The 11,556-nt window shown below is 41.3% G+C and overlaps 2 protein-coding genes across 2 annotated transcripts; one reads left to right on the top strand and one right to left on the bottom strand.

The window, feature by feature from the left end:
- Window positions 1-363: 363 nt before the first annotated feature.
- hyls1 (HYLS1 centriolar and ciliogenesis associated) lies at window positions 364-6,392 on the top strand. The gene is made up of 12 exons (XM_026304215.2): window positions 364-528; window positions 1,293-1,423; window positions 1,607-1,729; window positions 1,875-1,948; window positions 2,298-2,521; window positions 2,804-2,859; window positions 4,619-4,785; window positions 5,011-5,056; window positions 5,165-5,219; window positions 5,309-5,390; window positions 5,634-5,660; window positions 6,212-6,392. Exons 2-12 carry the CDS (start codon window positions 1,321-1,323, stop codon window positions 6,344-6,346), a joined length of 1,092 nt encoding a protein of 363 aa, XP_026160000.1. The 5' UTR covers window positions 364-528; window positions 1,293-1,320; the 3' UTR covers window positions 6,347-6,392.
- Window positions 6,393-6,400: 8 nt separating this feature from the next.
- Window positions 6,401-11,524, bottom strand: mrpl4 (mitochondrial ribosomal protein L4). The gene is made up of 9 exons (XM_026304217.2): window positions 11,339-11,524; window positions 10,491-10,572; window positions 9,913-10,084; window positions 9,611-9,662; window positions 9,009-9,126; window positions 8,757-8,863; window positions 7,631-7,740; window positions 7,482-7,555; window positions 6,401-6,658 (listed from the first exon to the last, which is right to left on the bottom strand). Exons 1-9 carry the CDS (start codon window positions 11,384-11,386, stop codon window positions 6,513-6,515), a joined length of 909 nt encoding a protein of 302 aa, XP_026160002.1. The 5' UTR covers window positions 11,387-11,524; the 3' UTR covers window positions 6,401-6,512.
- Between the last annotated feature and the right edge of the window lie 32 nt (window positions 11,525-11,556).

Below are 11,556 nucleotides of genomic sequence, written 5' to 3'. Positions count from 1 at the left end.
TTACCCTTTATTATGATATTTAAAAAACATTTTACTTTTTTGGTGAAGGGGAAAAAGCTGTGATTTTTGAAATAGTTTTAAAGTAATTTCTAGGTTGTGTTTTCATGGATTTGTGGTAAGACAAGTGATCAGTAAGGTGAGTTAATAGATACAGTGCCACAGATCTGCTGCTACTGTGTTTCATTTAATTGCAAGTGAATAAAGCTGCACTTTACTCTTAATAACCAGTAATGATTTTTAAACATTATCAAATGAGTGTGAATACCTTTTAAAGTGACTAAGCTGCAATACTCCAGTGCGGTCCAGTGGCGGCAGTGTTGAGTTGTCAACCACAAATTAACAAAAAGAAGAAGAGGGGGGACCGGAAGTTGTTCTCACACTGGGGCTGGCGTCGTTTTCAAAGCTTGTTAACGGCTTGTTGTCTTGGTGTTTGAGCCAGTAAACAAGTCAACAGGACAACAAATAAACGTCACCGCTTGTTTTTTTCAGTAATGACTTCACTGTAGCGTCGAACTTTTCGCTGCACAGGTGAGAAACAAACGCGTTTAACGCTTCGCTTTGGCAAACACGACCTGTTTGACTGCTAGCTACCTGTTAGCCTAGCGTGCCTGTGTTTGATACTAGTTTGTCAAACTCCGCCAAGAAATATGTCAAATTATTTTTAAAACGTGTTGTTTTCTGTGAAAAAAATAAAGCTCCACTGTTCAATTCGACAATGCACAAGTTATTTTCCGTGTTTCAGTAGCAGTTGAGCTAATGTTAGCCTTCCAGTCACGGTAGTGGTTTAGCAAAGAGCACTATGCTAATGTCACATTAGTTTTACTAAAACTGGCAAAAATGTTAACGCTAAATAAATCAAACATTTTATGTAGTAAACTCACTTTCACGTCAGTTTGACTACAATACTTTACGTGTACTACCTTATTTACTTACTGCCATTGTCCCATGACAATGTAGTATATAGTCAAAGGGGGTTGTATAAAACTGTCTAAAGGGTTAAAGGTAAAGACCTAAAACTCAAGGTCTTCACTCACATGTTAAGTCTGTCAATTCACAATCAATGTAGTTGTGTACAGAGGCCAAGTGGCAGAAGGCTTATCATTGTATTTGTATTTCAGACATACTGGAAACAGTATTTGCTAATCGAAAAATAAACGCACCCAGAACAAACAAGGATATGTAATAATAATATATAATATCTCCCCCGGTGCCATAAATAAGCCCTTGTGTTTTTCTTCATACTCGTGTTTTGTCTTGTATTGATTTCTTTTGGGCTGTTGTTTTTCCTGCAGGTTTTATTTCATGTCCTTGTCTTGAAGCATGATGGACAACTTGGATTTCTCTGAAGAGGAAATTCAAGAACAGCTGGCGGTCCTCGGCTACAAGAACATCCCACAACACAGGCTGCGTGAATTCAAGCGAGGTTAGTCCTTAATGATTATATAGTTTTGTGGAATACTCAGGACTGTAACTTTTTACAGTATGCATTGAAAATTTTGTGTTGGAGATTTTTTTTTAATTCTTAAATAATTACATCTCAGCAAAGATTACCAACATGACAGTGTTTGAACTTGAAGGATTACTGTCGCTCTGTGTGTCACGTCAGATCTTGATGAACTGATTCAACATGGAGAATGGAAAACTCTGGCCCCATCGACCCAGAGGAACTCCACCGTATCTCCCACAGCCCCATCTGTGCAGAGCCCTCCTGCCTACGTCAAAGAGAAAGGTCAGAGCCCTCGGCTGATTCGTTGTCTCATTTTGTGATAATGCTAATTGTACGTTTTTAATTATACTTTGAGCAACAAGCACGTCAGCAGCCAGGTGCAGCTGATTTGGCATTATTAACTGGTGATATCTGGTTTCCTTCACAGTCAGCCAGTGCAACTTTAAAGGCTCTGGTGAAGGGTTTTTCCTACATGCAGCCAGTGCAGACAGTGACAGAGAGGTAGGTGTAGACCACATGTTCCTCCAGCAACAACAGATTTGACAATTTATTGATCGTTTCAGTCGTTTATGAAAAACATCTTGTGGAAGAAAATGCAGAACTTTGTTAGGTTCCAGCTTAAATGTCAGTTTAGGCTGTGCAGATGATTTTTCATGATGATTTTAAAGTGATTAATCAAAAATGAATCTGCAGATTATTGAAAATAGTTCTTAGCTACAGCTCTATATGACATCATTCATAAATTAGTAGCTCTATATATCTGATGTTTAATATCCTGTTAAAAATCTGTTCATAAGGTTTGAAGCAGCACTACAGAGATCTGATCCGTTATACGTTTTGTGACACACAGGTGCTCACCACCTGTCAGAACAGAGACTACAGATGGCAGCAGGGACGCTGTGACTTGTACGCTCGACACTCGGTGGCTCCAAAGCTCCAGATGCCTCCAGGTGGTCCCGGCAGGCTGCAGGTAGAACCTGATCCTGAGGACAGCCTCCACCCGCTGCTCACCGACAGCTGCACATCCTCACCAGACACCCAGGGGAGACGCTTCATCAAAAGAAAAGTCCTAAGGTAACCTAAACAAAAATTATGCTCATTTCTACAGGCCCAAGAAAATAATAATTGTTTTAAAGATGTTAATTGAAGGACAGTTGAACTGCAGATTTAAGTTGTTCATTGTATAAAATATCAACAATAATGAAAAAGTCAGTTTAAAAATTGACTTTTTTTGTCTGACCAGCAGTCACAGAAATCAGAAAAATAAATACTGCAGCAATGAAAAGCAGTTTCATGTTAATGACATTTGCTCATTTATTTTTGTCGTCATTGTAACATCTTTTATTATTTATACAGGAAATATAAAGGGCAGTCGCTTGTCTGTGATGAGTCAGTCTACAGTGAAAACTCAGGTAATACAGACTTTACTCTGTTTGTAGAAATCCTCAAAAATCATCTTTGAAGGTTTTTGTCAGAAAAATTTTTAATTTTTACCTCAGACCCTGGGTTACAAATTAACAACAAATTATCAAAATAAATATAAAATCTGAACAAATGGGGTAAAAAAACAGAGCTAGAATGAAATAGTAAAACTAGTTTCGATGATATATGACTAAAAATTAAAGTAACGTGTGCAAAACTAAGAAAAAAAGATTAAGAAAATTGGTATATGCTTTGTGATTTTAAAAAAATAACTGGACAACAGTGAATCAAGTGTAGTTGTGGAATCAAAGAAATGCAGAGTGTAGTTCCTCTGGTCACCAGCAGTCGGAGCTGTTTCAGCACTAAGAAAAGGCTTTCCTGGGTTTCAGCTAATCCTCTTTCCTTAAGCTCTTGGCCTCATCAGATCACACACAGCTCAGCAGAACAAGTTGCACCATGTACAAAATGTATAACCCTCAGTGGGACGAGGGCAGTGACGATGACGAGAATTCCCTCAGCTCCTCCTTTTGGTCCGATGGAGAGAAACAGGAAATTGAAGAGGAGGAGGAGGTTGAGCTAGCGATTAACGAGGGAGACTCCAAACCTGCAGCCGGGACAGCGGACTGTTCTCAGGAGGCTTTAGCAGAGAAACAACCCGAGCTGAACAACCAGGGGAGCTTCTGCAGAGAGAGTTCGGACGGTGCAAGTGATGATGGTGATGATTATGAAGAAGAAGAAAGTTGTAGTAGCAGTTCTGAGAGTGCAGCTCTGAGCCTGATGACCTCTGGCTATGGCACCTACAGACCAGGGGAGCAGGAGGGAACAGACCACACCATCACAGAGTTGGACCGAGACAGTCGGGGGGACCTGTCTGAGATGAGAGACGACAGAGAGGACAGTCGCTCAACCTGCAGTTTTGGATGGTTTGACATCGACCACGATACTCGTCCTCTGAGTGTGACGTCATCAGAGGACGACCGGCATGAAGCTAACGCTGTGTGCTGTGGAGGTGACGGTCTGCACGAAGAGGTGGGCATCACAAGCTTGAAGCCAGACGATACAGAGCTGGTGGATGAGGAGACATCTGAATATGTGCATGTAGAAAACAAAGATATGACGAGTGAAAGATCAGAGGAACAACTGCATCCCCTTACTGCTGTGAGCGAACAGGGAAAAGAGCATGAAGAAGAAGTGCAGGGCCTTCACGAAGCTGAGAATCATGTGGAGAGAGAAGTCAAGGACAAAGAGGAGTCTGAGGATCTGGGTGAGTCTTCAAGCAACAAAGACATCAAGTTTATTGACTCCAAAGTGGATTTTAGCTGGACGACGTACGACCAGATGTGCGACGAGTGGGAAGGAAATCTCAGACGGAAGACAGGTGAAGAGTCTCTGCATCAGCAACATTCACCATGTGTCTGTGAATCAGAATCAGGATATCAGGCCAAAAGACCAAAACCACAACAGACTAAACAAACTAGTTTCTGGGAGGAAGTTATGAAGGGTATTAAATATCAGTCTTATGTTAACTGATCAAAGCTGATTTGAAAGGAAGGAAGTCTCTGTTGATGGGGTTAGCATGAATCATGTCCCCCATCCTTAACTTTTACACTTGAGCTGTGTGTAAATTCTAATCCGGCCTTTAGGAAACTCAGGATCGTCACAGATACAGCAACGGACTAACGGTTTAGACTCGGACCACGTTGATTTCCTGGATTCTGACTGGGTGTTGTGGGTGTCGTGTGTTTGCAGACGCAGTGAGCTGCATGGAGGAACGACTGGCGGAGCTTCACCTGTCCACATCAGATCAGCACGACTCAGAGATGGAGAGCGAAGACGTGACCAGTCAGAGCGAAACGCCCAGCTCCTCGGCTGACGGGATCTCGCTCAGTGCTTTTGAATCCTACATCAGAGGCATGGTGGGTATTGTAGTCTCCCAGGTTATACCTTCCACTTCAGCACATTTAGCTTGTTTGACACCATAAAGGGTTTTATTTGCAGTAATTTACACCTTGTACCTTAAAGACATATTCTTTGTATACTTTTATCTGCATCCTTAATATAAACACTTCATACCTTTTAAAAAAAAAAAAAAAAAAAAAAAAAGGATCATTTGTCACTAAAGTAACTTTTTTGTTTTGCAGACTCAAACTCAAAGTGCCGGTGCCTTCAGGCCTAAACCCAAATCCTGTAAGTCAACACCAGCCCCATATACAAAAAAACTCAATGTTTTCACACCAACCCTTAACCAGCCTCTTTATAATTGGTCTGATTGTTATATATGAATTCATGTTTCAGTCATTCGACCCGTAATGAGTCAGCAAACCATAAAGAAGACCGACCCAGTGAACAGGTACGTTTGAAATCCACCTGCACCACCACTCGGACTCTGGCTGCTCCGACAGCGGACTCCTCTGATCCTGCGTTTTCTCGTCTCTGCAGGTATTTCCAGTACAAGCAGCTGTGGGACATGTTTAAGCTTCCAGGAGAGAAGGACAGGAGAGCTCTCCGCCAGGAGATCAAGGTACGAAAACCTCAATTTTTTGTGCTTCTGCCAGTTTGTTTCTCTGACTCAGGCTAATTCTCAATGTTCGACTGTTTTATTTTGCAAATGACATTTTTGAGCTTGTGCATAAAAAGGACTGTGAGGGAAACACTTTGCTTCAGGTGTTAATCTGTTAAATGGCCCCAATAAAACTGCAGCACCATGAAAATGACACAGTTGGTGCTTCAGTGTTTTTTAAATATGTTTCTGTTTTGTTTTCAGGAACAACTTGCATACCAGCCTCCACCAGTGAGTATTTCCTTAAACAATTCTCTCTTTTTTTAGAGAATGGACTGTGACACTGCATTGAAGTTTTAAATGAACACTTCAGTCATTTTCTATATTAATTATTTTAACCCTCCTGAAACTAAAACCAGCGAGTTGTCTCTGTGTACAGTCTGTTAGTCTGACCTGGACCAGCACGTTGGTCTGTTTCTAAAAATATATGTGTGTATATATATATATATATACACACACTGTATATATTAGCGACACACACACCACTGGACCAGGAGACGTCTGTTAAAGTTTAGACCTTGGTCTAAAGGCAGTTTTGCATGTATGAGGTTTTTGTACAAGACCCCTGCTGTGTTTACAGTCTGTTTGTGGCACATGGAGCTACTAGTTTTTCATGCTATGACATTAACGGTGAGACGGGTCATTGTTGGTTTCAGTCTCTGGAGTGTTGAGTCTGTTGTAGCTTTAACACCAGCACAGTAAGCTCAGGTATGAGACTCAGTGTGGTGGATAATGCTTTTGTAGAGAATAAGAGCTTGAACATTGTTTGTTTTTTGCTGCAGCCAAAACCTCGGAGGGTTTACGTGCCAAACACCTACGTTGTACCGACAGAGAAGAAGCGCTCGGCGCTACGCTGGGAGGTCAGGAACGATTTAGCGAACGGTCTCCTTCCCCACAAATTCAGTTATCGATTTTAAGCCTTGTGGTTTCTGCACAACTTTTAGCCTTTTTTTTAAATTAAGACTTTGCATCTTTTTTTTTTTTTACTGATATTTATTAAGAGGTTTCTGTTGTTAAACATAATAAAGACAAAGAAATCAATCAGCTCACTGTTCTTAGTGAATATATTACAGGTCAGGTGGTCTACGGGAAGTCGGAGTAGGGCAGTTTGAACGGGTACAGAGGTGTGTAACGCTGGTCCTGCCAGAGCAGCTTGTCTTCCAGGAACCTGACTGTGTCCAGGGTGAGGACCAGGGCTTCGTGTTTCAGCATGCTGTGGACATTCAGCCCTGATGGACAAAGACAGATTTTATTGACAGCTGCACAGTTTGTCCCTGACTATGGGACTAAAAGAATACAGGCTAAAACAGTGGTATGATGGGCCCTAATGTAGGGGAGAATAGGTCTTAGTTGTAAGTTTCTCTACGCTGCACACACCCTGAATGTGACTACGCTGTAAAAAGTGAGGGTCAAATGCAAAAATGCAGTGAGATACATGAAGCTTCCTTTGACAGAACTTTGGAGTGAATGTTGGCCTCAACCAATGAGGGCTGTTTTTACAGCGTAGTCACATTAGGCCAATATTGTTTTAGGACCAGCTTGAAAAACTCCAAACCTGTCCCTTCACTTTTTAACTTAAAGTCAACAGACTCATTTGCACAGAGGAGAAAAACATTTAAAGGTTCATTTTAAAATATTTTCAATAATGATGATTTTGGTCTGACTGCACCTTTACTGACACATTCAGCTCCAAACATGAGAAGCACATGTACAATTAACTAAAAGTACTCTCAGATACCTAAAATGACATGTTATTATCTTTAACGGTCTTTCTCTAGTCATAAATCCAAATAAAGATATCTGAACATGTACGAGATATCCAAAATTAATCAATTATTCAATAACATCTGTGTTTTGCAGAAAGACAGGCCTCCCATTTTTGGTGAGGATCAAGCTGAGCTGGTGCCAAATAATAAATAGACCATTTAACATTAATGCTTCCACCTGTGCTCTTCCTAATAAAAACCCAACTCTGTCTCCACATCTCTGGACTTACAGCCCACAGCTGAGTGCAGCTGTAAAGTTTGTGTTTAGAGACAAAATGAGACTCACCAATAGCAGGAATAATGTTGACTGTCTTTAAGTCTACCGTGGCCTGAAGCATGTTTTCAGGAAGCTCTTCACCTCTGGGAAAAACAAAAGCGGCTTTAGCACCGAGGGAGTCTCAGACATTAAACACACATTCTGCTGAAGATACTCACACATCGACTATTAAAACAGACTCTCCCCAGTGTCTGTGTCTGATGAGGTCCAGTATGTACTGAGGGTCTGGTGTGGGGATGTTCAGGGAGTCCACGACATGAAGGTAGTCCTGCAAAAACAAGCAAACACAGTCACTATCAGAGTGAGTCCATCAGTGCAAAGAAAACAATCACAATCATCCATCCATCCATCATCTAGACCCCCTTAGTCCTAACCAGGGTCCCAGGGATCTGCTGGAGCCTATCCCAGCTCTCTTTGGGTGAAAGGCAGGGGTCCACCCTGGACAGGTCACCAGTCCATCACAGTAAAAACACTAAACATTCAATGTTTCCATTGTGTTGGATTTTACAATTGTCTGCGTCATAAAACCACAGTCAGACCACATCTGTCAATGTCAAAACAGGGTGAAAAGTATTGACCTGCACGTTTTAACAAATCTCCCACAGAAAGAAGAGCAGTGACTATATTCATCATAACGTCCCACTCAAACCTCAAATGTGTTTTTCAATCTCCATTTGATTATTTGCAGCGTGATCTTAAACCAGAAAAGGTGCGTTGATAAAAAGTAAAAGCAAACATGTTATAAGAAAAGTGATATGAAAAGGTCGGTGGTCCACAGTCATTAAAATTATTAATCAATACAGTTTCAAATATATCACTTCATTTTTTTTGTATGAATCTTTTATTTATATTTATTGATATATTTGAATTGTAAGAGGCGTGTCTTCATGATTTATGCATAATATTGAGTCGTCAGGTCACATGACCTGGAAGCTATTGAACAAAAAATGTTTATTAAATAAAAAAATTCATATAAAACTAATGAAGAGATACGATTTATTTGTGAGAAAAGTGTCTTGTAAAAATTGTACTTGACCTGGAAGCTACTGAATAAAAATCTGATTTCATTTAATCACTTTAAAATAATGTATAATAGTTTTAATGACTGCGGACCACCTGACCTTTTCATATAAAACTGTATTTATAACATGAACACATGAATGCTGCGGTTTAAATAACACATCACACACTAATACTGTTCGACTAATAAATATTTAACGTTACCATAATTCAGGTAAAGCACAGAGTGTATTAAACATTCGTTCTGATGAGCGGTTCGGTTACCTGGGCCACCTTGGAGCTCAGAGCCACTTTCAGTCCTTGTGCTCGAACCTTCATGGGCAGCATGTAGTAGTAACTGGTCGGCCCTCTGGGTCCATGAGACACCCCACCTGAGAGAAACACATCACCTGTCAGACCCATTCACACCTCACCTCACCTGTGTGTTCCCTCTGGGAAAGTCACCGTGACGATTTAACGAACATTAACACAAAAAGGTAAAAGTAGCCGAAGCAGACGAGGGAAACATCAGGTCACCTCCTCTCCATATCGGAGATCGGATGCTTCCATGGCGAGCTCTCCCACTTCCTTTCTGTTTCCATGGTTTCTTGCCTCCACCTCTGACCTCTGACCTGACCTTTGTGTTGGCGTGGCTCTAAACACATCAAAATGATATGAAAACCAAATGTCCACAGGGTGTTTGTACATTTAGGCTGAAAAATACCAGATTCCAAAGTGTTACTGTGCGATAAATCAGAGGATCTGCAGCCTCAGTAATAATAATAATTATTATAACAACTGGTGAGAAGAACCAACTATTGTTTGTATCTATCACAGAAAAACTAATATCTCCATTACCCATATGTGTAAAATTAATTGTACTATTACACACATAAAGGTCAGAAGCTACTTTTGTCTGCATAATCATATTGTGTTGTATTATAATATATTAAACTAGAACATTTACACAGATTATTCCTTTAAATCTGGTTGGTTTCATAACTATGACAAAGATACACAGATTCACGGTTTCACAAACAGGCTTCAGTCTCCTCAGTGAAAATATTTTTTTAAGGCTGAACAAGTGAACAGCTCATCAGAACAACACAGACGGAGCAGCAGAGTAAATCTGTACTTACAATCCTTTGGTAACTTCTTTGCCACATTTCAACGTCGTAGAGAATATCGAGCCTGAGATGAGAGAAAACACACACACACACTTTCTTTACGTGACTGGGTTTAAAGTTTCAGCTGAGGTTTATCAGCCTGCAGGTGGTGGCAGAGCTGCATCAAGGCTTTCAAACAGTTTCTCCAGAGCTGTTTAGATCTGACAAGATGTTCAGGAACATGGAGGTGGCGTCTAAACCTCAGCCTATGATGACGGCAAAATAAAATACTGTCCTGACAAACTGCTGATTGAAAAGTATCGACTGTAGTTTACCTGGGCGGCACGGCGAAGACATCAGGGTGCAGCTGAGTCAAACCCAAGGGCTCACTGTCCGTCCTCTCCAGAGTCTCCACCCACGTCTTCAAGGGGCTCAGGTGAGCAGGGACGGCGGCGTCACAGCTCCTCAGGAGAGGCAGGGGGCAGTCTGCGGGGGGGGGGGGGCGCTCTGCAGGAGGAGACGTGGGGCCGGTCAGCACGCTCATTTTTCATATCTCATAGCTAAGACAGAAGCTAACCAGTGCTACCACTGTGTCTCTAAGGTTCCTGAAAGAATGACTGACACTGTTTCATTCCTTCATATCTGAAATCCAGAGGACAGACCACATTCCTCCTGGACTGGTTGGTTCTGTGACACAGAGAACTGAACCGGTTCTCCTTTCATCAAAAAGCAGTGTCAGATGTTCCTCATCTTTTTCTGCTTTTAAAACCCAGTTTTTCAAATTAAAACTATCTGACTAGCACCACTTTATTTCTGCTATGTCATTAAAGTAAAAGCAGATTCATTGTGAGAATAAACTTCAGATAAATTTAAAGATGCTGAAGACTCATAGAAACAACCTTTTCAGACTTACTCAGTCTGGAAGGATCCACGAGGTTTGTAGGCAGCAGCAGGTTTGGGGGCAGATCGCTGACGCCAGAGAAGGACGAGGCAAACTGAAGAAAAGATGCTGAGTTAGTGAGAACGACCGAAACACAACAACCATGTCAGAACATTCAGCAGAAACTGGAGACGACAAGAATCAGGATCATTAGTTTGCACATTGTAATGATTAAAGCTCATGCCTGAGGCCACTAAAGCCTGAATAAAGTACAGAAACAAATACAAGTTTTTTTAATGAGTCAATCAGCAGCGTCTTAGAATTTGAAGCTGGCGTTTTAAAATTTGACAATTTGTCACTGTTTGTGTCATGTTCTAAGCCTTATTTTGTTGGTTCTGCACTAACTTGTACAGAACTCTAAGGAAAGTACGAGACAAAGCTATAAACAACTGATGAGCAATATTATATTATTATTTTATTAACTCAGACTGAGATGAGTCTAATGATGTTATAGATATGAAGTTATCTCTCTATGAAAACCCTCAACATCTCTGAAGCTGTGCCTGTAAAAAGTTTAGTCAATAACAAATGAATGAAAAACCCTATTGATCCCTCAGCGATGACAAAACACTGACTGTTACTGTTTCACTATCGATCAGAGAGTTTGCCAATAGAAATGACTGACAGGCCTGAATTAGACCTCACGCTCCAACGTGACTCGGTGTGGACGCTAATTATCTGCACTGAGACACAAAGCAGACGCCTGGTGAGCAGCCACAATAACATTAGCTGCAGTTATGAATCATTAAAGTCCGCTAATGGTTTAGTTTGTGCGGCTAATGGAGTTAGCGCCACATGCTAACAGCGCTAATGCTTCTCACCCTCTGAGCGACTCCTCTGCTGCAGACCAGCAGCGACAAACGAAGCATCTCGACGACTAAAAACTTAGTTTCCTCTTAAACCACCAGGAACAAACATGATAAACTGAGTCCCAGCCTGTTTTCAGCCTCAGCGAGGCACGAAAGGTCGTGGCGGCGTTTCCTCGCTCGGCGTGTTGGACGCATGTTGATGACGCAACGCAGAAACACACGGCACGCCA

Source organism: Mastacembelus armatus, chromosome 1 (assembly GCF_900324485.2).
Source record: "Mastacembelus armatus chromosome 1, fMasArm1.2, whole genome shotgun sequence".
NCBI classification, from domain to species: domain Eukaryota; kingdom Metazoa; phylum Chordata; class Actinopteri; order Synbranchiformes; family Mastacembelidae; genus Mastacembelus; species Mastacembelus armatus.
The sequence above is the reverse complement of the archived record's forward strand: the minus strand, read 5'-3'. Positions and strand labels throughout refer to the sequence as shown.

Bases quoted from the DNA above. Each gene is read 5' to 3' on its own strand.
- hyls1 (XM_026304215.2), top strand. From the start codon at position 1,321: ATGATGGACAACTTGGATTTCTCTGAAGAGGAAATTCAAGAACAGCTG. The intron at 1,730-1,874 runs GTCAGAGCCCTC...TTTCCTTCACAG, and splicing joins TGCCTACGTCAAAGAGAAAG to TCAGCCAGTGCAACTTTAAA. The intron at 4,786-5,010 runs GTGGGTATTGTA...TTTGTTTTGCAG, and splicing joins AATCCTACATCAGAGGCATG to ACTCAAACTCAAAGTGCCGG.
- mrpl4 (XM_026304217.2), bottom strand. From the start codon at position 11,386: ATGCTTCGTTTGTCGCTGCTGGTCTGCAGCAGAGGAGTCGCTCAGAGG. The intron at 10,085-10,490 runs GTAAGTCTGAAA...CTCCTCCTGCAG, and splicing joins CGTGGATCCTTCCAGACTGA to AGCGCCCCCCCCCCCCCGCA. The intron at 6,659-7,481 runs GTGAGTCTCATT...TTTGTCCATCAG, and splicing joins CAACATTATTCCTGCTATTG to GGCTGAATGTCCACAGCATG.